At 36.1% G+C, this 27,985-nt stretch overlaps 3 protein-coding genes across 6 annotated transcripts in view; 2 read left to right on the forward strand and 1 right to left on the reverse strand.

Moving 5' to 3' along the window:
* nudt22 (nudix (nucleoside diphosphate linked moiety X)-type motif 22) lies at positions 1-11,046 on the forward strand. Of its 3 annotated transcripts, none has more exon segments than NM_001006069.1 (7): positions 1-22; positions 235-384; positions 2,068-2,572; positions 5,947-6,060; positions 8,598-8,695; positions 8,805-8,898; positions 10,480-11,038. In NM_001006069.1, coding segments are annotated over 6 exon segments (996 nt in total). In that variant the 5' UTR covers positions 1-22; positions 235-298; the 3' UTR covers positions 10,579-11,038.
* The window catches only part of atp7a (ATPase copper transporting alpha), an 813,847-nt gene that overhangs the window by 70,530 nt on the left and 715,332 nt on the right, over positions 1-27,985 (forward strand). The gene's annotated exons all lie outside the window — the stretch shown is intronic.
* Positions 11,031-27,970, reverse strand: si:ch211-107m4.1. The gene is made up of 15 exons (XM_692655.11): positions 27,260-27,970; positions 27,054-27,183; positions 25,065-25,144; positions 24,822-24,961; positions 24,625-24,727; positions 24,393-24,505; positions 20,095-20,358; positions 19,753-19,875; positions 17,719-17,829; positions 17,077-17,245; positions 16,806-16,988; positions 14,980-15,035; positions 14,818-14,907; positions 14,634-14,718; positions 11,031-12,335 (listed from the first exon to the last, which is right to left on the reverse strand). Exons 1-14 carry the CDS (start codon positions 27,786-27,788, stop codon positions 14,659-14,661), a joined length of 2,151 nt encoding a protein of 716 aa, XP_697747.4. The 5' UTR covers positions 27,789-27,970; the 3' UTR covers positions 11,031-12,335; positions 14,634-14,658.

The raw sequence follows: 27,985 nt of genomic DNA on the forward strand, positions 1-27,985 counted from the left end.
AAGTTCTTTTATCAACATTTAGGTAAGGAAGTAAGTTTTGGTCCCTGTCTGTCAACAACAGTATATAATTGCATTTTAAACTGCGTTTCGTTTGAGAAATCCTTAGGTATTAAACTAGATCTTTTTGTAAACGTTGTCCGCTATTTTTGTGACGCTAATTCATCTTTTAAAACAGACATTAATAAGATAATTATAACTAACCTAAATAAACTTTGTCTCAAAACATTCGTTCAGTCTAGATGTACAGAAATCTATCAGAAACCATGTCTAGGTGAGCAGCTCACTAACAGGGGTTGTCATGGATCCAGAGGTGTCCCTCATGCTTCACTGTGATCCATCACAGGCTCTTGAAGAACATCAGATGCACGTAGAAGTTTCAGACAGGTAAAGTGACTTACAATCCTAAACGCATCTGTAAAATATTCTGTTTATATATATATATATATATATATATATATATATATATATATATATATATATATATATATATATATATATATATGTGATATATGAGTGATTTTATATAAGATAGCATATTAAATTGAAGTATCTAATTTTATGCTTTCATTTCCATGACTGTACACATGTACCTAATGTACTTTTTTAAACAATAAGTGATCATGATTGTTGTGCTGATATTTAGTAATCAAAATGTAAAAAGGATTAGCACTCCTATGAAATAACATGTTCTTTTTAACATTGAAAATAATTTTCCAACTCTTTTGAAAATAACTACTTTCTAATAACAAATGTATTTAGTCTTTGCCAAGATGATTTTACATAATATGTTACTAATAAAGGTACTAGTATTCAGCTTAAAGTGCGTTATAAAGGCTTAACCTCAGATTGAGGTAAAGCTGGTTTTATATTAGCACATTTGTTCAGTGACAACTTGTGACATGCTCTCTATATTGTTTACTATGGTACTCTGAATATTCGGTCTGAAATCACATGCAAGTATGACTTGAAAACAAAATTAGCACTGTTTAATTGACTGAACAATGTTGTACTTTGATTGGCTGCTTTTATGATTTCACTCTTTAGAATGTGCAAAAGATATTTTTGTTCAGTTATTTTATTTAGGAGAAAGTTTGAATGTACAAATATAAAGCCAACCTTACCTCAGTTATCCACAGTAGGTTATTTGGTTAACAGTACCTCAAATTCTGTGAAAATTTACTTGCCCTTTCTGATTCTTAAATTATTATTAAAAAGTTTTTATATGTATGCCTGAGGTTTTGATTAAACATTTTCAAATTTTTTTGTAGGCCTATTGCACTTCACAATAAAGGTCTGGCTGTTATTTTGATGTTAGTTCTCATTTAATGTTTAATAACTCATTAAAATCAAAAGTGTGAACTGTTTAATTTAACAGAGCGAATTACTTGTAACATTCAGTTGAATTTCTTTAAAACTAACTATAACATAATAGCTTCTGTAACAAATGCATCTGTTTCTTCTATTGATGTTAATGCATTAACTTGCATCTATTAATGAGATCTTGTTGACCTAAAGTGTTTCCTATTGTACTTTATAATCCGTAAATCATTGTATTAATATTTTTTTTTACTCTGAACATTCATACATACAATAGATCAATAGGAAATGTAGAGTTCTTTTAATTATACCAGTTGTTGTAACCCTTTTATGCAGCTTACAATATGTCAATATCCTGATAAAAGCTTTTAAAAATGCACTTGGGTCATACTAAAAATAGCATTATACTTTATTATGAAATTATTCCTACTGACAAATAATTTAAGCCTTGTGGTTCGAGTGGAATAACAATTTAAAATGACAATAAATCAGTATTGTGGGGCTCCAGATGTCATCCGATGATTCTTGTTATAAAATGGCCTGAAAAGATTTTTTTGGTGTGTAAACTATTGTTGCCCTAAATTACATTTAATTGGGTGTCTTCTGTAAATCCTGGTAGAATTTTTTTTTTAGTAATTTACAAAAATAAAACAATAAAGTTGTATATTTATAAAGCATCTTTTAATTTGTGACTGAAGTCAATTATGATGCTTTACAAATCAAATGTATTTTTTAAATTTTTCACGCTAGATTCAATCGTCAGCGTTTTCCTGAAATCGAGCAGCACATTGAAGCTATCTGGACTGACCGAGTGACCAAAGAACCATGGCTTTTCAATGGTGCCAAATTCAGACTGCATTCAGCGCTGCTCACACTGACAGAAAATGGACCAATGGCAGAACATGCCCTCCAAAACACAACGCACTTACGGCACGATGAAGGAGAGCACTCTGAAAGCGCTCTCAAGTCCCCGGAGGGATTAGCAAAAAGCAAGCAACCATGTGTGGTGAAGTTACAGTTGGGCCTGACCTGTTATAAAGACTATCTGGGAACAAACTGGTCACGAGAGGCAGAGAAGCTGCAGAGTCATGGACGGAACGAGTGTTTGGACCCTCAGGCATTTCTGTCGCAGCCTCTGGGGGTCGGGGCTGTTTTGGCCACTGTGGATGGAGACGTCGTCCTGCTGAGGAGAAGTCAGAAAGTGGCTGAAGCTGCAGGCCTGTTAGACATTCCTGGAGGACATCCAGAGCCGAAGGTCAGATTTGTGTTGTAAATATATGGTTTATTTGTACATGCATTACTGAATCAAATAGATACTTTATTATCACTAGGCATGGGCCAGTTTCTGACGGTATGATAACCTTGGGATAAAAATATTTTGCTTGGACGAATTTGTGATTACTGCTCTGAAATGCATTCTTTTAAAATGTCTGGGTAAAAAACTAAAACTTTTTTCCTCTTTAAGCACAATATATTTTATTTTGAGAAACATTTAAAAAAAAAAAAAAAAAGATTGGTTTGACGGGATTTTTTTTTTTTTCATTTTTTTTTTCATATTTACTTTTTAACATTTATTTTGGAGCAGTAAATATGTCAGGATAAATAATGAAAATGATTCATTGACTTCTGCTGTCTTCATGAGTTTCAAAAACACATTTCTTTACAATTTAAATCGGCATTGTTGGATATATTTTCTGCTATAGAGACTGTTGTTCTAAATTACAACAAAAATGTAAATAAAAATCTTACACATACTTTAGGAACAGTATAGTAGTAAATTTTTGGTGGTTTTAAAACCATGACTTTTTCAAACTGCGGTATACCTTGAAAATGGTTATCGTCCCATGCTTACAAGCAATCCTTCGTTTAGTTGCAATTACTCTTAAACAAGTTTTTTTACAATATAATCTTATTATAATTTACAACCCCAAATTAGAAGAAGTTGGGAAATAAGGAAACTTGATTTCATTTGTAAATATACATCCTTTCCTATCATTCAGACCAGCGGCACATTCCAAAAAAGTTGAGACAGGAGCTATTTAGGGCTACTAATAAGTGTAAATTGGTTAAGTTATGTGATTTGAAACTAGAGGGATCTGGCTGCATACCTGGTGCAGTGCAATCTGAGCTGCATCCAATACTTTTTAATGCGCTCCGCTAACCCCACCCCTAACCTTACCTGTCACTGTGATGTCACTCACTCCATTGAGTGCATTGTGTCTGACATTGCGTTGCTGAGTGATGCAATCTCAGCTTGCATCATAATGGCTGCATCCAGATACTTTTGTTTGAAACAGTTTATGTTAACAGGTGATAATTGTAATTAGGAACAGATGTAACAGGTGTAATTATGATTTGGTGCAAAAACAGCCCCTGGAAAAGTTTAGTCCTTTAGGAGCAAAAATGGGCAGAGGATTGTCAGTTTGCCAATGAGAAAATTATTGAACTTATTAAAAACATTGTTCCTCAAAGAAGGATAGGAGGACATTTGCATATTTTACCTTCAACTGTGCATAACAAAGTTAAAAGATTCAAGGAATCTGGAAGATTCTTGTGGGTAATGGACAAGGGTGCAAGCCTAAGCTGAACAACCATGATCTCCAGTTGCTCAGGCGGCACTGCATCAAGAATCGCCATTCATCTATCAGTGATATCACCACATGGGCGCAGGACTACTTTGGCAGACATCTGTCAAGGACCACAATACGTAGTTACACCACAAATGCCAGTAAAACTGTACTGTGTCAAAAGGAAGCCCTATCTTAACAGTGTCCCGAAGCACAGTTGACTTTTTTGGGAATCAGGGATTGACCATCACACACAGTGGAAACATTTACTGTGGTCAGATGAATCAGTATTTGAAGTATTTTTTGGGAGAAATGTACTCTGTGTGCTCCAGACCAAAGAAGAAAAGGATCATCCAGACCGTTAACAGCACCATGTCTAAAAGCCAGGGTCTGTCATGGTATGGTGTTGTGTCAGTGCCCTTGGCAAAGATAACTTGCACTTCTCTGAGTGCACCATTAATGATGAGAAGTACATAGAGATTTTGGAGCACAATATGCTGCCTTCTTTTCCAGGGATGCCCTTGCATATTTCAACAAGACAATGCAAAGCCACATTCTGCACACATTACAAAGTCCTGGCTGAGAAAGAAGAGAATACAGTTACTTGACTGGCCTGCCTACCGTCCCGACCTGTCTCCAATAGAAAGTGTGTGGCACATTTTGAAGCGCAAAATGCGACAATGAAGACCCTTTACTGTTGCCGACCTTAAGACCTGAAACTCTTCATCACTTGGCGTCTTCAGTCCCTAAACAAGTGTTGTGAAAAGGAATGGCGACATTACAAAGTGGTAAATGCTTTGCTGTTTCAATTTTGCAAGAACCAAAATTGGAATATGTGTTCATAAAAAAGATCATGAGGAACACATTAAATGTGCTGTTGCATTGTCTGCAATGAAATCAAATGAATGTAAATTTAGAAATCACGACTTTCTTTTTTATTTACGTTTTCCATATTGTCCCAACCTTTTCTGATTTCAGATTCTAGCAATTTTAAAGGATTATTGGTATTCATTTAATAATAATCACAGCAAGATTTAAACAAAAGCAATGTTGGTTCATATTGTTATCGAAGTTTAGTTGTTTTAGCTGTTTTTTGGATTTATGATTATGGAATTTCTAATTTTGAGGTTGGTAAAAAGTTTTTTTTTTTTAAAACTAACTTTTATTTTAGCAGACATTTATTCAATTGATAAAGTGAATGGCAGTTCAAATAATTGTTTGTTTCTATACACAGTGTTGCCAGATTGGGCGGTTTTGAATTTGTTTGTTGGTTCTAAAAAATTACATAGGTGGGTACTAAAAATTCGGGCGGTTTTGCAACGATGTGCCCCCAGACCCGAAAAAAAAGCAAAACATATATAATTAAAAATGTATATTTTTATTTATTAACTATGTTTAAATTACTCCAATTGTAGTGCTTTCTACAAACTAATGTTAATCAAAAACATTTTTAGCATTTATAACAATATGACACTATTAATAAAAGGGATGCAGCAATAATTTTAGATGTAAGAATTAATTCAGCCTTGGCATTATTATTCATTCATTTTCTTTTCGGCTTAGTCCCTTTATTAATCTGGGGTCACCACAGTGGAATGAACCGCCAACTTATCCAGCAAATGTTTTACACAGCGGATGCCCTTCCAGCTGCAACCCATCTCTGGGAAACATCCATACACACTCATACACTGCAGACAATTTAGCCTACCAAATTCACCTGTACCACATGTCTTTGGACTGCACCTGGAGGAAACCCACACGGACACAAGGAGAACATGCAAACTCCACACAGAGACGCCAACTGACCCAGCCGAGGCTCGAACCGTCGACCTTCTTGCTGTGAGGCGACAGCACTACCTTTCCAACTGAAATAATTTGTATCAAATTACAATAATATAATTCAGCCTTCCATCACAATAATAACACATGAAAATACCTATTTGATATCTATAAATACTATTTAATTGTTTTGATCTGCTCTGTTATTGATCTTATCCAGTGTGTAAACCTCTTTGTGTGTATATATATTAATGTGCATTTCTATTTCTGCCTGTGCCTGTAGATGGTGTGCCCGGGGGTCAGTGAGGAGGATATTTGTGTTGAGCTTCTGCAGGGTAAAGAGAGAGCCGTTGTCTCTGAGATCTTCTCCTCGGTGTGTGCAGAGATCAGTGATGAGGTTTGTATCTATGAACATCACATTTTATACAAACCTCTTTATAACACATTTGAATATTTTCTGGATTGATATGAGGGTTGCAGAGTCTGCAGTTTTCCTGTGGAACAGGGCTACGTTTAGCCACTTGCCAGTTTTTTTTTTATTATTTTGTTAAAGATTTGACAAATTGCTCCATTATATTTATATGGGTGCACTGAATTGTTTTACTTTCTGCATTCTTGTGACCCACAACGTTGGCAAACCTAATAAAAAATAATGGCTATGATATTGGCAACACTATCACTATCATTACTAATTTACATAGTTTAATATGCATATACATTAGATTATTAATGTCTTGTTTATATGTTAATGCTAATGCTTTTTTAATATTCGCATACATTTTTGCAAGTAAGAAAATTAAAAAAAAAATTAATCAAATAAGAAAAAAAAATGTCTGCCAGTGATAAAAACTCTGCTAGACTGATTAAATGCTAAACACTTTTGTGTCCGCAACAGATTTAGGAGAACTCTCCAGGATTGTTGCTAAAAAACAACTCAATGATTATTATTATTTCCTTTATTTAACCAGATCACATTGAGACTGTCTCTCCTTCCAGTGAGACCTGTTCAAGATGGTTGGCAGCACATAAAGTTTCACATAAAAATCACAAAAACAATACCACAAAATGATCAGATCATAAAAAACAATTACAAGTATCCTTTAAGAGGTTGTACAGAAGGTGTTTAAAAGTAATCAAGAGTCGGAAGTGTGTCAAGATTGAGCCTATTTTGCAGATCATTCCAAGTCCTAGGAGCATAATAGCCTTGGGACTGTAAGACGAATACATGAACCAGATCTAGTGTGTTGGTTATTAATGTGAAATGTTAACAGATTAGAAAGATAGGTTGGTAATTTACCTAAGAGAGCCTTTAAAATAAATAAGTACAGATGTAATTTTCTCATTTGATATAAAGATAATTCAGTTCAACTCGGCTTTATTTGTATAGCGCTTTTACAATGTAGATTGTGTCAAAGCAGCTTCACATAAATGGTCATAGTAACTGGATCAGGGTAGTTCAGTTTTTAAGTGTTTAAGTTCAGTTTCGTTTAGCTTAGTTCAGTGTGGTTTAAAGTCATTACTGAGAGTCCAAGCAAATCCATTGATGTGAAGCTCAACAGATCCTGAACCATGCAAGCCAGTGGCGATAACCAGTCTAAGGAATCATACAAATACAATAATGCGTCCGTGAGTCTGCACCTGTGTCAAAGCCTATTGCTGCATGATAAACAGAATCAAGTTTTCTTAGTAGAGTAGTGGCTGCGTGCATAAAGAGATGCTCACCATAATCAATTATAGACAGAAATGTACTCTCTAGTTTCTTACAGGCCTTATAAGGAAAACATTTTTTTGACTGGTACAAGAAACCTAATTTTGGCCTAAGCTTTTTCAGTAACTTGTCAATGTGTATATCAAAGGCTAATCTCTCATCAATCCAAATATCTAGATTATTGTAGAAGCTAACTCTTTCTATTTGAACACCATTCAGAGTTGTAATTATCCGGTCTGTTACCTTAGTGCGGCCACGGCTAAAAAAAGTATCATATATTTAGTCTTTTTTGAATTTAAAACCAATTTTAAGTCCTGCAACGTACACTGTAATGCTTGCAAAGCATTCTGTGCATACTGTACAGCTTGGTTTAAGGAGTGTGCCGCTGTATATATTATTGTGTCATCGGCATACAGGTGTATTGTAGCTGATTCTATTCCATGACCTAAATCCTTAATATAAATAGAAAATAACAACGGAGCTAAAACAGATCCTTGGGGAACCCCAGTGTTGACATTAAGAAAGGGCAAATTATAATTTTCATCTGTCACACATTGATTGCGTTCTGAAAAATCCTTTTCAAACCAGTTTAGAGCAGGTTGACTAAAACCTAAAAGCCTAAGTCTCTAACATTAGTTTGTGATCTACAGACTCAAATCGCTATGTATTATACAGCAGAACTTATTATACTACATTACAGATTAATTAATATCTTAAATGCTTATTTTAGCTCTTAAAAATACCTTTAATTTGTAATTAATTTCACAAATTTAACTTCTGCCGGAGTTGTTCAGCATTTGCCCCCATCTATTAGCTATTTTTAAGTGGATGATCACACAGAAGTCACATGAGATACATCATGTCAGTCTTGAGGCAAAATGATTCATGAAAACAGAATCTACTAGTATAACGTGATTGTAAAAACTGACGGATGCATTTTACTCATGGGCTTCCCAGAGATGGGTTGCGGCTGGAAGGGCACCCGCTGTCTAAAAACTTGCTGGATAAGTTGGCGGTTCATTCCGCTGTGGCAACCCTGGATTAATTAAGGGACTAAGCCGACAAGAAAATGAATGGATGAATGAATTTTACTCATTGGAGTGGCATATATTCACTTTTTGGTATTTTTGGTTGCAAATCTAGCAACCTTTACCGATGCCACAATTTTGGTCTCATTATGTCCTATTGTTAACTTTTTGTTGTTGTTGTTCTGACACTCATTTCAGGTGAACGTTCCTGTGTCTTCTCTCAGTAAACCGCTGTTTATGGGAATTGCCCTGAACCACACCAGTGCAGGTCGACCCAGTGCTGAGTTTTATGTTCGGTAAACCTCATTATATGTTTGAAATTTGAATGTCAATATAATGAGCTGTGAGCTTTCAGAAATACACAACTGTGTGTGTGTGTGTGTGTGTGTGTTTTACTTTGTGAAGGTGCACTTTGACGACGGAGGAAGTGAGAGATTTCTATAGACGTGGAGGTCCAGAAGCAAATGAGTCCACTGATATTCTGTTTCTCAGTCGAGCGGTAAGCATATATTTATAAATACTATGGTGGCCCAGAAAACATACATATAATTAAACCAGCAAATTGGAAAATATCTACATGTATTTATCAACACATGCAAATACAGAAACACACTGCAAATAGAGCAGACCACAACAGAAATGTACTGGGGATCTAAAATAAGTGATAAACCCGGCTGCTTCCTATTATAAGACAGCAATGTTTTCAGAGATGGGAGAGGTCATGTTTTTTGTTTATTTTAATGTCCTGGTAGTACTAGTTCCTAACTGGTATGTTTTTAAACTTAACAATCTGACTAATTGCAAAACAAACGTTAAATGAAACATTTAAAGGCCATGTTAGGAAGAGTTACTCTGAGAACTGAAAATATACAAAGGATGTTCAAATAAACAAACAAAAAACTCCCCTCTCAAATTTTCGACAACAGGAAGAAGCTGGTTCCATCACCTTTTTTTGGGTCCTCTGACACATTTCTGTTTGCACTATTTGCAGCGTTGAAGCTCTCCGGGCCACCGTAAAATACAGACAAATCACCACAGCAAGACATAATGTGTTTTATGAAGTAGCTATGAAATAAAACTGGACAAATCTAATGCATGGAGTATTGCAGTTTTTATTATAAATGAAGTTTATCTTTGCAAATCGTTATTATTTCTCAAACTTTGAATAGGAACTCAATAAAATTAAAAAACATACACAGTGTTTAGAAGAAATGAGTACACCCCATTTTGATAATCAATTTCTCAGTGAATGCAGGTCGTATATTTTGGTGCTTTTGAACAATCAATTTATAAATTTATCAATTTATTAAGAATTAATATTTATTCAAATATATTTTTTTCACAGAACATCTTTAGAAGAAGATAACATTTAAATTCACGCAGTATATTACAGCAGCAACAACAAAATTACAAACTACAACATTTCAGCTTTTAATTTCAAGTTTAATATAATTTTGTTTCTTCTGATTTTTTTTCTCTTTAAATTATATTTTATAATATTTCATAATATAATCTAATATAAATTTGGGTGTACACATTTTTGTAAATGTTATTCTAAGTTTCCAGATCGGGCTTCAGTGCTGACTAATCTAATGCGCAGTATATGCACAAATATAATATTGTAAAGCACCTATTTAAAATATGAATTTAAAAGGTAGATTTGTGAGAGGTGTACTCTTATATGCTGAGCATGTAAACAAACTCCATGTATAAGGTAACTGTGATTCATATACAGAAGTTGTTGCATTAATAAAATTGGATAAAAATATTACTTAAAAATAATGATACACTTATTTAATGATGCAGACTGCATCATTAAGGGAAGTCTCAAATATGAATACAAGCAATATAAAGCATTGTCTTCACAACTATTTGTTTATAATCAAATCTGACAAATCATGTTCATGTTGCACTTCTATCACTTGCATCACAATATAGAACTTTTTTTTTGCTGTTTGTTTCATATGCTTTATTTATTTATTTATTTTTACAAAATGTATCATGAGCTACAAATGTTAACTCATTTAAATGACCAAAAAACAATCTTCAAACATGAGACGATTTTTGTTTTTTTCTACAGAAAATGCTCCAGTTAAACGAGCGCTCCCCCTTGTGGTCAGAGATGTGTCCTTCTGCAAAGGGGGCAGTTCTGCTCTATCAGAGGGTGATGCCTGAATAATTCACTTCATACACACGAGTGTTATTTTATGATTTGCCAACATTTTGTGTTGTCTATCATATAGTGCTGTTATGTAATACATGATATATTCTATCTCAGCCCTGTTCCTGAAAGCACATCAACACACTCTTGAATGTTTTCTAATTAAACAATTAATTTAACTCACCATCAGCTTAGTAGACTTGCACTGAATGGTCCGAAACGGCAGATATTCAAACTGTGCTGGTGCCTCAATGAGCAGGGTTAGGAAACACAACTGGTATATATGTATAAATCTATTCAAAATAACTGTAATGTTTTATTTTGTATACTGGTGGGCAAGAGGTCACATTTTCATATTTATACACAAACATTCAAAGTATGTAAAGTATATTTGCAGACTTTTGTTCTATGAAATGTATTCTTTACAGTGAATTTGAACAAACCTTTCATACTGAATAAAATAAAAAGTGTTTTAAATATATAAAAGACCACGACCTTTAATATATAGTGCTAAACATGTTCATAAAAACACATTATTTGACTATAAATGTTAGATTTATTGGCGGAGCAGTTTTTACAATAAATATATTTCCTTAGAGAATCTTCTCTTAGGATCCACAATTAGCTAAGTGTGACAATGAGAAGTAAATATCTGTAGATAGATTTACACAATGTTCTGTGTTTATACAAATAAGAAGATATCAAAAGGTAAGATTAAAAAAGAAAGAAAGTATAAAACAGGCAAAACATAATCAGTATCTATAACTTCTGGTCCATTTGCTGAGTTGTTGATCATACAGACGTGTGTAAATAATAAGCAACGTTTTGCTTAAATAATTTGTTTTACTTCATAAACTCAATCTGGTGTGTTAAATTGGGGAGACATACAAAACGTGCAGAGCGATTGAAAAAAAATCACTGATCTAATTTCCTCACTGGTCTTTAAAAAATGAATTAAAGGGTTCGTTTACCTAAACACTTCTTTAATTAAAGTGACAGTTCACCCAAAAATTAAAATGTGCTCACTATTCACTCATCCTCAAATGGTTCCAAACCCCTGTTTAACACTAAAAAAGATATTTTGAAGAAAGATGAAAAGCGATAACCATTGAATTCCAAAACAGGAAAAACAAATACTATGGAAGTCTATGGTTACAGGTTTTCAGCATTTATTAAAATATCTTCTTTTGTGTTTAAAGAGGCATATTATGCAAAAATAACTTGTATAAGGGGTTTAATAATTCTTTTATAACCCTTAATAAAAGCAGTCTGCAGAAACACTTTGATTGACGTTTTTACCTTTGTACGTGTCGTTAAAGAGGGAAAGCCCTGCCCTGTTAATTTTGTTCTTGAATCTGCCACTATGCTGACACATAGGTATTAAAGCTCCGCCCTGTACTGAAAATAGGGCTGGGAGCACAATCTCATTTGAATTTAAAGCAACAGTCACCAAAACGGCAAAATTAGGATCAAGGACTAAAAAGGGGCAGTTTTAAAGTGTTATAAAACATTATTTATAACTTATTTTGAGTTGAAACTTCGCATTAATATCACTTGTTTTAAATCTTGTAAAAAGGGGCATAATAGATCCCCTTTAACAAAAGAACCCATCACAATTTTTATTTTTGAACTCTTCGTTTAATTACTATTCCTTGTGTTGTTTCAATCCCCTGAGAGCTTTGTTTATCTTCAGCATGCAAATGAAGATATTTTAGATGAAATCTGAGAACTTCCTCATCCTCCGTAAACAGCAAAGTTCCTGACTTGTTCAAAGTCTAGAAAATTGCAGAAAAAAAACACTTTAAATAGACCATATGTATGGATACCCCAAACGGTGGGTGAAAAATATTGAATGATATGATAATATACAGTTGAAACTAGAAGTTTACATACACTGTATAAAAGGCACATAACCATTTTTTTTTAAAAAGTCAGATGTTAATGTGACTAAACTTTTTATCTTTAAGTAATTTTGTTAGTTTTAAATCCTCCAGATTACCAGTAGGGCTAATGGTTGAAATAGACAGGGCAAGAGACCTGCAGCTCTGAGTCTGCATTCAGACCCGGGGATTGAGGGAAAAGTCCTCATTTATAGTGTTTATATGAACACGATTATCTTTATAATGATATAAATTGTGGTTGTGTGTATATGAAAGTCCGAATAACAAATGTAGCCGGACATTAAATTACTGTTAATTTCTTTTAACTTTGTAAACTTTAAAACTTTGTAGCATTTTAACTTTGTAAACTATAAAATCATGAGTCTCCTCACGGTTAGAGTCTCATTGTGTGAGCCAACTGATAACAGCTGTTCGCTCCCCTCCTACTCCCTTGTTCTGCTGGCCACGGCCACTCCTGCCTCATTATGATGCATTTAAAAAAAAATTAAAAATTCTGAGGTAGACTTGAACCGAAAGTGGGGGGTTTCATGGCCCTTTAAGGACAACAGAGTGAATGTTTTGGAGTGGCCATCACAAAGCCCTGAACTCAATCCCATAGAAAATTTGTGGGCAGAGTTGAAAAAGCTTGTGCGAGCAAGACAGCCACCAAATCTGACTCAGTTCTGTCAGCAAGAATGTGGCAAAGTTCCAGCAAACTATTGTGAGACGCTTGTGGAAGGATACCTAAAACATTTAACCAAAGTTACAGTTTAAAAGCAAAACCTAAAAAAATACCAAGGAAATGTATGTAAAATTTTGATTATCTAGAAATTAATACAAAAATTCTCTCATTATTCTGGCATTTAGCAAATGTAAATCATTTAGGTAATCCTAACGGACCTAAAATAGTAAACGTTTAGTATGATTCACCATCAGACATTATTTTAAAAATGGTTGTTCCTTTCCTAAGATTGTATGTAAACTTCTGGTTTCAACTGTATATATATTTTTTTATTTTTGTGTTCCCCTTTGAAAACTGTTGTTCCACAAACTATTCACTTCATATATATCAACCCTCCCGTATTTGCCGGGATTCTCTCATATTTTACCATTCTATTCCGCTATCATCTTATCATTAAGTATGTTCCCATTTTTCTCCCATATTTTTTATCTTGTAAGCACCATGAAATTAATACAAGATCAACTTCTGTACACACTATTTAAAGTGACAGCTCTGTTATCAAACAAGTAAAGAGCAGCAAATGGATCTCTCGTTTTGTTTAGTTTGATAACAGAGGTGTCTCTGTAAGAATGCACAGATCTATAATAAAAGCGTTCCATTACTTTAGTAACTGTTTGTGCTCATTTAAGAGAAAATTAGTTGTTAAACAAAAACATGCAGGATGGACACGTTTACATATTATTAAGAGTATTTGTCTGTTTAAACACACACCCGAATCTTAAAGTGTCTTGCACTTTAGCTTCTCTTTAAATGGCGTGTACAGAAGCTGATCTGGCATCAGTTTATCATATGGAGCGCGTCTGTCAGTCAGTGCTTATACATGCATTCGCTGACTCAGAGGTTGCATAGGAAGGGCGACGATCACAGCTTTAATGGAAAAAAGTTTTCTCACCATCATATCTCTGCCGGGTCTCCATACATATGCCCTGAGTGGATCTTTGATATTATTTTCCAGCTACGATAATACTTTTGCGCACTTAAAACAAAATAACTACTTTATTTAAAAGTTATTTCTCAGTGTCAGTATATTGCACGCCTTCATAAACGCTGCACAGTGACACACACCACACAATTAATAACAGAATTTGTATTTTTGGGTGAACTAACCCTTTAAAACTATAAAATTTAGCATTAAAAAACCCAATGTGTGAACTGTAGAAATGCTCTTTGTGGTGCTTGTCAAGTAACATATGAGCAGCTTGAACATTCTGCACATCTGCTTTCGTGTTTCACCATGGTAACAGAAAATGAAGGCAGAATGTTAATTTTTTTGATTTCCTAGCCTCTAAAAACAAAATGGATTCAGGTATTCAGGCTAACTCATTATAGTCAATGACCTTTGCTAATGAAATTACCGACAGACAGAGCCAATTACTTCTGTAAAGGTGAACCTCTGCTAATCAGAACAAAACATGCTCTGATTTGGGCTGTTTTTCTTGCTATATTATTACTTTTGGGTTCATCAGAGTCCTCCAACTAACTTGAAGAGCTGTTATACGTGCTGCCATAGCTCTGGGTTAGCTCGTACAAGCTCCACTGCAAGAAAAACAAAATACATTTAGTTTTCTCTTATTTTCATTCATCCCATTTTCCCCAATAAGCATTTGTTTTTAACCATATGGTTGTTTTTCTTACCTGCCCAGTGTACGGTCTATAATAATTCCTGTATCTCTGCGGGTCACTGCTGTATCCGTAAGGCTGACCGAAAGCAGGTGAACTCCAACCCTAAAAGTATAATCCAGTCATTACTTCAACTTCCTGCAGAGTTGAAATTCTAATAGTAAACTTAAAACTTACATGTGCTTTCTGGGACGTGTAGTGATTTCGACAGCTGTATGGACCTCGCCTACGTCCTTAGAAAATAAAAATGCACATATTTACTTGTTACTTTTGAAAGGTCAACAACATCCCATCACACTGCATAGCCCACAGCCTTGGTATTTTGGGGGAAATAAATTGCACCTGCCCTTCTGTTACATGACAAAAATCACACAGTTGAACAAACCAAGTTCAGTTTTTATTAAGAAACTGCAGTCATTATAAAAATGATTTGTTAGAAAACAGGGTCTTTCATGCCCCCATTCTGATCAATCATTTAATATCGAGTATCTACCAATACAGAGAGCTAATCTGACGAATACTTCTGTTTTCTAGAGCTAGATGCAAAACTCAGAATATTAAAGTTGATCACAATTAGAAACATGGGACTACTGATATAAACTGTACTATCAAAATAAAAACAAATAGCTATAAATGCATTTAGGCATGTAGACATGGTCAAGACGATCTGCTGCAGTTCAAACCGAGCATCAGAATGGGAAAGAAAGGTGATTTAAGTGACTTTGAACATGGCATTGTTATTGGTGCCAGATGGGCTCGCGGTAGCATTTCAGAAACTGCTGATCTACTGGGATTTTCATGCACAACCATCTCTAGGGTTTACAGAGAATGGTCTGGAAAAAAAAAAATTCCAGTGAGGGGCAGTTCTGTGGCCGCAAATGCCTTGCTGATGCCAGAGGTCAGAGGAGAATGGCAGGACTTGTTCAAGCTGATAGAAAGGCAACAGTAATTCAACAAACCATTTATTACAACCAAGCTATGTAGCATCTCTGAACGCACAACATGTTGAACCTTAAGGTGAATACAACAGCAGAAGACCACACCGATGCCACTCCTGTCAGCTAAGAACAGGAAACTGAGGGTACAATTCTCGAAAATTTTAGTCCAAATTTGGCAATAATAACATGAAAGCATGGATCCATTCTGCCTTGCATCAACGGTTCAGGCTGGTGTAATGGTGTAGGGGATATTTTCTTGCCACACTTTGGGCCTATTAGTATCAATTGAGCATCTACGCCATAGGCTACTTGATTATTATTGCTGACTGTGTCCATCCCTTTATGACCACAGTGTACCCATCTTCTGATGGCTACTTTCAGCAAGATAACCCGCCATGTCAAAGCGCGAATCATCTCAGACTGGTTTCTTGAACATGACAATGAGTTCACTGTACTCAAATGGCCTCCACAGTCACCAGATCTTAATTCAATAGAGCACCTTTGGGATGTGTTGGAATGGGAAATTTGCATCATGGATGTGCATTTGACAAATCTGCAGCAGCTACATGTTGCTATCATGTCAATATGGAGCAAAATCTCTGAGAAATATTTCCAGTATCTTGTTGAACCCATTCCACAAAGGATTAAGGCAGTTTTGAAGGCAAAAGGGTGTCCAACCTGGTACTAGTAAGGGGTATCTAATAAAGCCGGTGAGTGTATATACACTGTGTATAATTATTTATATATAAATACACTTGTATATATGAATTTTTTTATGAATGAAACTTTTAGATAAAACAACATGTATATATGTATTACATATGAAAATAGTTAAACGCATACATGTATGTGTGTGCATTTATATCCATATAATAAACATTATGTAAATACAAACTTTTATTTTCTACACAATATTAATCATTAAACACCACTACAGCCAAATGTAAAACTTTGTGTTTTTGTCTAATTCATTGGTATGAATGGAAGTCAACAGACATGTGTGAGGTGTAGTGTGAGGGTCTCAAAATCTCAATATTGCACAGCACAATTGAAACCATCTCTTACCACAGTGATGAATGAGGTGTTTCTGACATCCTTGTCTGTATTTTTTGCGTTTGGGAGGTGTGGGAAGGAGTCTGCGTGCTTCCTCTTTGTACTGTGTTAAGAGCTTCAGGGCTTCTTCCGAGTTGAGCTCCACAAACATCACCTCCTCCAGATGCTGTCCCTGCACTGGCACTGTGAAGCTCACTGAAAACAGCAAGAGACATCAAAGAATTGTTCTTTTACCAGAGTGGACAAAGGGCGACGCTTGTGATGATTTAGGTTATAGCCTGACCTTTGGCTTTGAGAAGAGATGTCTCCTGAACTGCAATGCCCTCTTGCTCCTGGCGCTGTACGAGGCGGCTCCTCCACACCTCGTCGGGTGGAAAAACAACCACTGCTTTTCGCTGGTAACCATGGAAACAGAGCATCTTGTGTCGCTGAGCAGATGGATAAATGTTGGCCTTGGAGAAGAAAGTGAACTTGTGTGATGATATGAATGAAAAGACAGTTGATGAAGCTCCAGCACACTTTACCACACACATACTGCAACATTTGGGCAGCACGGTGGCTCAGTGGGAGCACTGGCACCTTACAGCAAGAAGGTAGCTAGTTTGAGTCTTAGCTGGGTCAGTTGGCATTTCTGTATGGAGTTTGCATTTTCTCCCCGAGTTGGTACGAGTTTCCTCCGGATGTTCCGGTTCCCCCACAGTCCAAAGACATGTGGTACAGGTAAAAACAAAACTGGCCATAGTGCATGTGTGTGAATGCAAGAGTGTATAGGTGTTTTCTCAGTAATGGGTTGTGTCTGGTAGGGTATCCGCTGCGTAAAACATATGCTGGATAAGCTGGCATTTCATTGCGTTGTGGTGATCCCTGATGAGTAAGGGACTAGGCCTAAGGAAAATTAATAAATGAATGAATACTGCAACATTACCTGATCAAGGATGTAGTTCCTCTTCTTGGCTGCAGCTATTTTGATGAGTTGACTGACACACTGAGTGGCCTGCTGCAGCATCAGCTCTCTGTGATTGGCTCCAGTGGGCTCCTGTAGTGCAGGAAAAGTTAATAAAAACAGTAGTGTTTAGGTAAATTAAACATTTTAAAGTTGACCCACACATTTTGTAAAAATGGTGGTATTGTAAACATAGTTGTGTTCAGTTGACATACATAAGTACTTTAAAACCAAAATAGCCACTTCTCTCGAGCCATTTCTCATCACGAAAAACCAGCTAACCAATAGCATTTGAGCCTTTACCTTAAAACTAGAGAACAATCTTAAACAAGATAAATGAAAACAAACAGCCTTTTTATTAAATGCCAAAGGGACTACAAAAATCCTGATAGAAGGGATTTGCCATCAAGCAATTAAAGGTTTAATTCTGATATTATGTAAATATATGGACTCTAATTGGGATTCGAATTAACCAGGAACCATAGTTCAGAACATGTCTTGGTGAGTCCAGTGATTCCCACACATAGGCTTTACTTGGGCAGGCAACCCAGGAATATTAACGGTTGCTCAAGTATATTCGATGGTGACATATGAATAATACTATTATTATCATCCTTTTGCACTTTTTTTTGTATCCACCTAAGATAGCCAAACATTCACGATTGATTAAACCAGTGGAAAATCTTCTCTTGCTCTGCACATTCCTACTGCTAGTTCTGTGAGTGCAAGAACTGTCAACATTCACACAGACAATCACGTGCTCTGCAGAACTAGAGAAGTGCATTTTGCACCAGAATGCATCTGGCCATAGTTTCTGAATCTCCTAAAATATCTGGGATTCGGGTTTTACTTTCTAAAGTTGCCGCTATTTGTATGCGTTGTTGCATTAACTTTTCGCAGCTGACTGTGTGTACACAGCTGCAAGAGAAACATTAAATGATTAATCATTTAATAGATGACTCCTATAATAAATAAGTAAAGAATAAACTTTACCATATACTCGGAGAGAACAAAATGACATCTATACTGGCTGCAAAATATTTGTACACCATTACAAATGGTTAATCAACTAGTTTGCCTCATTTAAATAATCTACACTTTAAATTCTTTATATTTTAATACTTTTTTAAAATAATCTTTATTTTTTATTCCTTTTTTGTTTTTTATTTTTCATTGCTGTATGTTTCATGAATTTAATGATGTTAATATATTACATATCTCATACATATCTTAAGTAAAATTACTTCAGAGTGAGTGAGAGAGAGAGAGCAGCCTTTATTTGTCAGTGGGTGCACATGGCTCCTAAATAGGATAAAAGTTAGAAAAAGTGCATTTCTTTTATTTCAACAACCGTTTTAAATAATTTTAACCCATTAAAAAAAGAAAAGGTTTATAACAGTGTTATAATAAACAAAAATATAGTTAAAAATCACTTCTTTTTTTGTGTGGATAAAAGGTGCGTTTCAATCCGGTTACCGCTGCAAGTATGTTTTAAGCCTTACTGGGAAGCACTGGAGTCACAGCAAAGATTAACGCCCAATCTTATAGTGTAAAAGATTTTTTTATTTGGATGTTTCTAGGCCTGTTACTGTGAGATTTCAAACAAATTTAAACCATTTGAGCAAAAGAGTTTATAAAGTTTGCTGCTTTAACAAAGATTGTGTTTAATTATTTATGCCATCAAGACTATGCAGTGTTGTTTTATCTGTACCTCATTAATATCAGACAAAACACATGAAGCTTTTTTTATTTTTTTAATCTTTGTTTTCATCTGTGCTTTAATTTATTTATTTTGTTGGATAATTTTCTATAATATATTCAGATTTTATGCAGAAAACCCAACCAATTGATGTAAAATTCCTTTACAAATAGAGTTTAAGACATAACAATATCATATATTCACATCACAATACATACTGTAGAAAAACAAAACATCACACTGTCAGTTTTTTTCCAATATCGTGAAGCCCTAGTAAATGTTCATAGGAAAACCTGAATCTTCTTGGATTTTCTTACCCTCATGCAGTTCAGAATGGAGTTTGTACTCAGCAGATCATATCGTTTGCTTGGGTTCTGCAATATATGAGCTTGAGCCCAGTGGGTTTTACCAGAACCTGGCATCCCAACCATCATTAACACCTGTGAAATGAAAACAAAGGGTAAATATGACTTTTCATAAAAATCTGTCGGATGTTTTCATCGAATACACATTTTCCTTTTCCCAGTGATGGGTGGCAGCTGGAAGGGCATCCGCTGCATAAAAATGTGCTGGATAAGTTGGCGGTTCAGTCCGCTGTGGCGACCCCGGATTAATAAAGGGACTAAGCCGACAAAAAAATGAATGACACATTTTCCTACCTCACAGTCACTTTTAGATGCTGCTGGCAAAGGTGCGCGAGTCCTCTGGCCAGGAGGAAGTGTTGACAGTGCGCTGAAACCAGCAGGAAAAGGATACCAGGGAGCATCTGGATCAAGATTTACTGAAACTGAACAGTTTTTGCAGAGAACATGAGGATAAAGAGCTTGACCTCCAAGAACAGAGGAGTTTAGGTGAAACGCCACTCCAAGAGAACGTCCATTCTTGTGAAATGAAAGTGTTGCTTCTCCCGTCTCATCAATGTGCTAGATAAGAAACAGATACAAAACAATAATGAACCTACATTTAATTCATCCAAGAGATCTATAGTAGTATTACAGATGTGCAAATTTGAAAAAAAAAAAAAAAAATTATTATCTTTTTTTCTCATATGTTTTCCCCCATTGCAATGCCTAAGCAATATTTTGCCAAGTGTGTTTTTGCGTTGGTTTAAGCATGTTATTGATTTTTGAGCCCATCATTCAATCTATTTTTTTACTTATGTAAATTATGTGTTCTTATGGTATTGAATAATATGCAAATGTTTAGATTATGTACACTCCTTTTAGTTGATGTATTGCATGAGAAAACTGCGGTAGTTTTCTTTTTTTTTTTTTTTACAAACAAGTTCTAATTAGATTTTGATTGTTTATTTTTTTATTTATGATTGTTTTATTTTTACGTCTTAGAATTTCACCTTCTACACTCTCAAAATCATTTCACTTTCACATTTTTTACACAATTACGTGTAGAAATAGCACAAAAAAAATCCATATATTCTGTCTTACAATGGTAATGTAATGTAATGTGTATTTATATAGCGCATTTATTGTGTATGGCCATACACCCAAAGCGCTTCACAATCATGAGGGGGGTCTCTCCGCACCACCACCAGTGTGCAGCATCCACTTGGATGATGCGACGGCTGCCACAGGACAACGGCGCCAGTGCGCTCACCACACACCAGCTATTGGTGGAGTGGAGAGACAGTGATAGAGCCAATTCGGTGGAGAGGGAATGATTGGGAGGCCATGATCGTAAGGGCCGATAGAGGGACTTTGGCCAGGACACCGGGGTTACACCCCTGCTCTTTCACGAGAAGTGCCTTGGGATTTTTAATAACCACAGAGAGTCAGGACCTCGGTTTAACGTCTCATCCGAAAGACGGTGATACTTTTACACAACAACAATCTTCTAAAATGCTTGAATGCAGATGACAAATCTGTTTTTGCAAAGTGAGCTAACAGAGTTTCTGCAGCTTTGGCAAAGTCACATTTATAATAGTTTTAGGACCTTTTATGATTATGAATTAAATTTAGAACGCACATAACAATTTTGGTCCTATTTGTTGTCATAATATAGCCAACTATATTTGAACAAGTACAAAAAAGGACTGGCACGGAATTAAGACAAAATAATAAAAACATTCTAATGTGCTGTGGGGATTTTTGTGTTACATACACATAGGAAAATTTAAACAAGTCTAAATCGTTTAACCTAGAACCCAGTACTTCATTGAATTAAAAAATGCATGAGTAAGCTTGGTTCAAACCAATCAGCGTGCTCTATTGTGCAAATTCATTAATATTCATTAATGTTACAATGTATACGGCAGAGGGATGCCACATTGTGTTGGCAAAACAAGCGTGTCTAGGAACATTGTTTACCCGAGAGCTTTTCTCTTTTGCAAATGGATATCCGGATTCGCTGCTCGTCTTCTCTTTATAAAAACGCGGTTCTAGATGCTGTGGATTGTCCTGTCTCTACAGATTTGGTAAGTGAGCGACCAGTGGTCTTTGTTTGTTGTCGTATCGAACTAACTATTGCACTGAGTGTAATCATGTTAGCACCACAACCAAACTATTACCGTCATGGAGGATTTTCAGCTCATTTTGTGAACGGAATAACACACGCGGCTTACCTGCCGAGTGCATCTAAGTTACCAAGAAATGCAGAGTTTTTTTTTTTTCTCTCATTCGCCGTGTGGTATCAAACATCTCATGAAAAATACACACTTTCACACTTTTTTTATTTATTTAAGCAGTTCCTTGAATCAAATATCTCGTTTGTCACGAGGGGCACGAATGAATTCCCTGAATGAAAGAGCCAAACTTCAGTTAAAGTCCACCATTTAATAAGTTGTCAAATAATTCGATTACAGATGTCAATGTAAACACAGTCACTTTCTACCCTGTGTGTGTGTGTATGTGTGTGTGTTTTGACTCTGAAACTCAGCGCGTGGTCAAATCGACACTCCCACTCCATCCCTCTTTTGCTCCTTCAACACTCCCCCCTAAATACAGCCGGACACGCTCACTTTTCTGGCTTTTTCCAAAGCAGAGGTGTGAAAACACCCTGCTGAAACAAGGGGGTTTCATGGCCCTTTAAGGGCCTACTCACACTATGCCATCCGTACCGTGCCCAGGCCCGTTTCCCGGATCGTTTGAGAAGTGTGAGTGCGCTGAATCGGGCTCAAGCACGGTTCACTTGGCCGGCCCTGGCCCGGTTGGAAGAGGTGTGCCTGAGCGCGGATCACTTGGGCTTTGGCGTGGTACGCTTGTGTGTGTGTGCAAAACGCGCCAAAGCCCGAAACTGAAAGCGATACGTGACTTTTAAGGGGTTGTTTCATATGGATTTATTAATCATTCTTACTGTTCGGTGATCGCAAACTGCAGTAGTTTATTAAAGACGCAAACTCCTCACAGCACGACAGCTGCGCACCTTCAGCAGACCTCCTCATTACTGCAGCACGAGAGCTTAATGATTGTTTATGAGCGCCAAAAGTGGCGGATCTGTCCGGTGAAATATCTGACTGCGTGTCACTGCATCCCTAAGAACTGTTTGGCGAAATATTTGACTGCATATCACTGCGTAACAAACGACTGAAACGATATAACTAGAGAAATCTCCACTGTGTTACTGGGTGAGAGCGTATGGCAAGCCGTTTTAGCATTTAAACCTTGTTCTGACTATCCATAAATATATTTAGAGATATCTCTAATTATATTTTGACTAGTTATAATTATAATTCGACTAGTCAGATTGGAGATATCTGCAAATATATTATGACTGACTAGTCATATTCCTCCAATTGACTTCCATTGAAAAATATTTGCAGATATCTCTAAATGAGTTTTGACTAGTCACAATTGTAATTAGAGATATCTCCAAATGAATTTTGACTAGTCAAAAATCCAATTCAAGATATCTACAACTGTAATTCGACTATTAGTAAATTAATTAGAGATATCTTCAAATATATTTGTAAATATCTCTAAATATGACGAATTAAAGATATCTCCAAATGTATTATGACTAGTAAAAACTCAGAGATATCTCTTAATTACAATTGTGACTAATCAAAACTCATTTAGAGATATGTGCAAATATTTTTCAATGGAAGTCAATGGAGGAATATGACTAGTCATAAGATATTTGCAGATATCTCCAATCTGATTTCGTACTAGTACAATTGTAATTGCAGATATCTCTAATTGTCATTCTGAGTAGTGGAATTATAATTATGACTAGTCAAAATATAATTAGAGATATCTCTAAATATATTTATGGAGTCAGAACAAAGATTTAAATGCTAAAAAGGCTTGCCATAGAGAGCGCTTCACTGAACAGAGCAGCAGCGATGACGTAAGCGTGCCGAGGCCTGATATGGTGTGAGCGCGGGCCATCGGGGGAGACGGGAGGGGGGACAAGCGTGCTTTGGCCCGGTTCGAGGCAACTGTACCTAGTGTGAGTACGGCCTAAAAGCGCTCCTATTCAGTTTATTTGGACCCAAGACATGGAGGAAAAACTAGTGAAGGTTTGAGTTAATAAAAGAAAGTTGAGGGAAAATGCCTAATTCCCTTCAAACCCAGGTGAGCAAATATGTAAATTTTCTACCCCATTAAAGGCTTCTTTCTCGTTATGTAGTTAATAACAAAAGATATACTGTTTATAAAGATGTGTTTTTGGTTGTGAGACGTAGTTTTTACAAAGTTGTCAGCGATTCTTCCTATTGTAAAATCATGCAATGTAAAAGCCCCTGTCGCCAATCCATATTGCAGTGTAAACAAAGCAGGGACAAAACGCTAGCCCAGATAGTCATGCAGTGTGAAAAAATCTGTAACACGACTGCTTTGAAAATCATGAAGTCTGAACTCGACATAACTAATTAACTAACTCTTTTGTCATACTTGATCATTTTAACTCACACATGAATAATTATCACAATAGCATTAAAGATAAATATTGCACATCCAAGTAAGCATACTCCAAGCTAAGCGGAATTTATTTTGAAACTTACTGCATAACAGCCAATGACATCTCCTTCTGTGAATGGCTCACCAAATGACTCTTCCTTTCCTCCTGTTACTATACTCCCCCGTCCATCAAAACCATACGACAACTCCACCTCTCCTGAGGGAGCGAAAATAAAATTCAAAATTGACACTTATAAAACTAACTAAAATCCAATATACACATTTCCGCAAAACAATGTTTTTAATCATCAAACTGTAATGAAATCGATCAATTACCTAATTGAAGACTACTGCTGTCCACAGACCAGCCCACTCTGAGCACATGTAGATCAGGGGCATTATTTGTGTTTAATGCAGGTGCTGACAGTCGCTTCACAAACTGCAATCAAACAAACAATAAATATTATGAAATTTCAATTATTGACTTTGTTGCCCTATACAACTTATGCAGGACATAAAGCTAAAGTTCACACCTTGGCTTCGAATCCGACCTTTCCTTGACAATAGCCATGGGTCATCCTACATCCAGACCACAGAAGAGGGAATTTCTCCCAGAAGAGTGGCTGACCGCTGCTTCCATTAGAGTCCACCTCAAAATGTAGGTCACCGTTATCTGTAAAGCAAAAGCACAGTGTTCCTGAGGACAGACTTTTATTAAGGTTTTACATTGAATCAGGTGATTTATTCAATATCTGAGCATGGACTGATAAATTTACAGGAATCCAGTCGAACAAAATCTACTTCAGGTTCTTCTACAGGCTCTGGCAGCTCTTCCACAGGCTCTGGTGTCTTCGCTCTGAGGGAAAAAAAAATCATAATATGTATAAAATTTTCGTTAATGGTTTATTTTAAAAAAAACTTCAATAAAGAGAGGAATTTCTTATTTAATTCATTACAATAACAATAATAATAATACAATTTTTCAAACAACGTGTATAGTATCAAGTAAGAAACACCAAACAAAATAAAGCAAAACAATTATCTTAAACAGGGTGCAAAAAAAAAAAAGAGTTCATCATCAATGACCTCGCATAAGATCCCTTTATGGCACCAAAGAAAGCCAAAAGACAGAAGATCAGTCATAGCTTTAAAATAATGGAAAGCAATTAAAATCCTAGACTTCAGAGAATTAAACAAGACCACTTCCAAATTACCATTCATTTTTTGTTCAAGTTTGTCTTTTCTGGTCTTGTAAATAGCAATTTTTGCTTGTCTTAACAAAAAATTCAGGAGTTGACACTTAACTCAATGTCTCTGAACATACTTAAAAGCACAAATAAAGGTTTTCTCAAAACAGACAAACAAATATTGAAAGAGAGTAAATAGTGATTCTTTATAGAGTGTATAGAGTGCAGAGAACAGAGAGAGAGAAAGGGATGTTCAAACCAGTAAATTGTGTTGATGTTCAAAACATTAAAGTCAAGTGTAATACAGCTTTTGTATTTTTTTTCTGCACTTTACTGGCTTCGGAAAAAACTATATTTTTGAGACTATATTTACCAAACAAAAACTTGCCACTATTCTTTGAACCACTTACCTGTTATCTTTTACACTGAATGATGACATTACTTCATCCATACTAAGAAATCTGTTTAAGTAAAATGTAAATATTGTATTTGTTGTATGAAGGTCTATTAACCTTTCTTACAAAATTTCCAACAACAATTATTGTCATTTAGAGTATTTTTTCACATTGTCATGACAAAAATCAGGCTTATTCCAGCTCTTCTAATGTCATCTAAAACATTGGTATTGTTTTATGCTACAAAAAGGTCAAAAGGTCATTTTCTATTTGGAAAATATTCCCATCAGTAGTTTACAGATCAAAACTTATGTTTTACTTACTTTAAACATAAGTATAAAACTATAAATCATAAATTTAGAAAAAAAATCAAATTTATAGATTCCGGTCAGTGACTTTAAAGAGACCTTATTATGAGTTTTTGAAAATTACTTTTCATGTAGTGCGTAACACGGCTCTAAGTGAAGTGAAATATCCAGCTAAGGCTTAAACCTGAAAGTGTGCCGTGTTTAAAACTATTGATTCATCTATAAAACAGTCGACTCATAGTGGTTCAAATGAATCGTCTTGATAACGAGTCTTTAGCCATGCCGGCGTAACATTGATACGGAACTTGAGCCCCATTCATTTGCTTTGTTTATGGATTTAAATGTGCTTATGAGCTCACGAGAGGGAGGGGGCATGGTTGAAATTACGGAAGTTTTCCGGGAGAAATAACAAAACGGGAGTATGGCAGGCAGGAGATGGGTCTGAAATGCGGGAGACCCCTGGGAAAAATGGGAGTGTTGGCAGGTATGCTCACACATACACTGCACTCAGACTACTTCAAAATTGTTGATAAGCCTTAAAGAGTGCATCTCTCTGTCTCGTGCTGAACGATGTCGACCAATTGGAGTAAGAAAATATGACAGTCAACAGACTGTCATCGGGCCAATCAGTGCAGATTAGCTTCGCACTAAGGAGGGGTTTGAGAACAAATGAAACGATGAATGAATCATATGGGAGTGGCTGGGATAATTAGGTAAAAATGAATGCATATTATAAGACAATTAAAGGGTTTTTTGACCTTGCATGCATATCAGCCGGTTGGAGACCCCCAAACCAGAAATACGACCCTTTTTAATGCATAAGAGGGGCTCTTTAACTACCAATTATTGCAATGTCTACATAACAATATCAGTACCTATTGTAAAGAATGTCCTCTTTGAACTCATAATAATCTCTCCCCCTCTCCTCATAAGGCTTCTCCGGTTCTCTGCTATCCTCTGGTGTGGAGTCCACGGTCTCATGTCCATCTGACGGATTATAGAGCTCTGCAAGAAACAGACAGCATCATCAACATTTCTTTTCAATATAATGATTAGTTTTTAACAGAGGTCTGAGACTTACCCTGTTCTTGCTCCTGTGGTTCTTTAGAAATACCCAAGGCTGATAATGAGCCTCCTGACAATGCATTTTCTTCAGCGTCTCTCAGGACTGACGGCTGTGGATCAACGTTAGTCTGCTGTAACCTCTTCTCAATAGCCTGTAAAGTACTCGTGGTCAGCGGCTCTGCGATGGCACTAGCATCGATGAGGCGACATGAACAGAGCTGCTGTGGTTCAGTCTGTGTACTTTGATCAGCAAAATCTTTCATGCTGGTGTTTGAAGAACTAGCGCACACTGGAGACTGCGTCCTAACACACGGCTTATGTTCATCAGAGAGAAACGCTGACGAATCTTCTGGAGGTTCTGTGATAGTCTCTTCACACACATTTTCCACTGTATCTCCACGTTTGACGGGTTCATTTTCAGCTTCAATCGCAGAGATTAGCCGAACCACAAGCTCGGCCTTCAGGCCCTTCGCTTCAAGTCCTCGCTCTTTCAACATGGCCCGCAACTCCGTCACTTTCAGCTTTTTCACTTCCTCCCGCAGCATTTTTAAAAATAATTGTCAGTTACACATTAAGACTTAAAAACTAACACATATGGGATCCAATTGTAAGGAAAAGGTCGCCGAGTTAAGCTTTACTCTTAAAACTTTTTGGGAATTTTCTTCCTCAACTAACGTTACCAAAACATACACAACAACCCGCTGTAGAGGATTCAAGAGCGTTGACTGAGAGCTGATTGGCT

This window comes from Danio rerio, chromosome 14 (assembly GCF_049306965.1).
Source record: "Danio rerio strain Tuebingen ecotype United States chromosome 14, GRCz12tu, whole genome shotgun sequence".
NCBI classification, from domain to species: domain Eukaryota; kingdom Metazoa; phylum Chordata; class Actinopteri; order Cypriniformes; family Danionidae; genus Danio; species Danio rerio.

Excerpts from the sequence above, each read along its gene's own strand:
- si:ch211-107m4.1 (XM_692655.11), bottom strand. The coding sequence starts at position 27,788 with ATGCTGCGGGAGGAAGTGAAAAAGCTGAAAGTGACGGAGTTGCGGGCC. Across the intron at positions 17,830-19,752 it reads CCATTCTGAACTGCATGAGG|GAGCCCACTGGAGCCAATCA; the intron begins GTAAGAAAATCC and ends CCTGCACTACAG. Across the intron at positions 17,246-17,718 it reads GGAACTACATCCTTGATCAG|GCCAACATTTATCCATCTGC; the intron begins GTAATGTTGCAG and ends TTCTTCTCCAAG.
- nudt22 (XM_005173118.5), top strand. The coding sequence starts at position 299 with ATGGATCCAGAGGTGTCCCTCATGCTTCACTGTGATCCATCACAGGCT. Across the intron at positions 385-2,067 it reads CACGTAGAAGTTTCAGACAG|ATTCAATCGTCAGCGTTTTC; the intron begins GTAAAGTGACTT and ends TTTTCACGCTAG. Across the intron at positions 2,573-5,946 it reads GAGGACATCCAGAGCCGAAG|ATGGTGTGCCCGGGGGTCAG; the intron begins GTCAGATTTGTG and ends CTGTGCCTGTAG.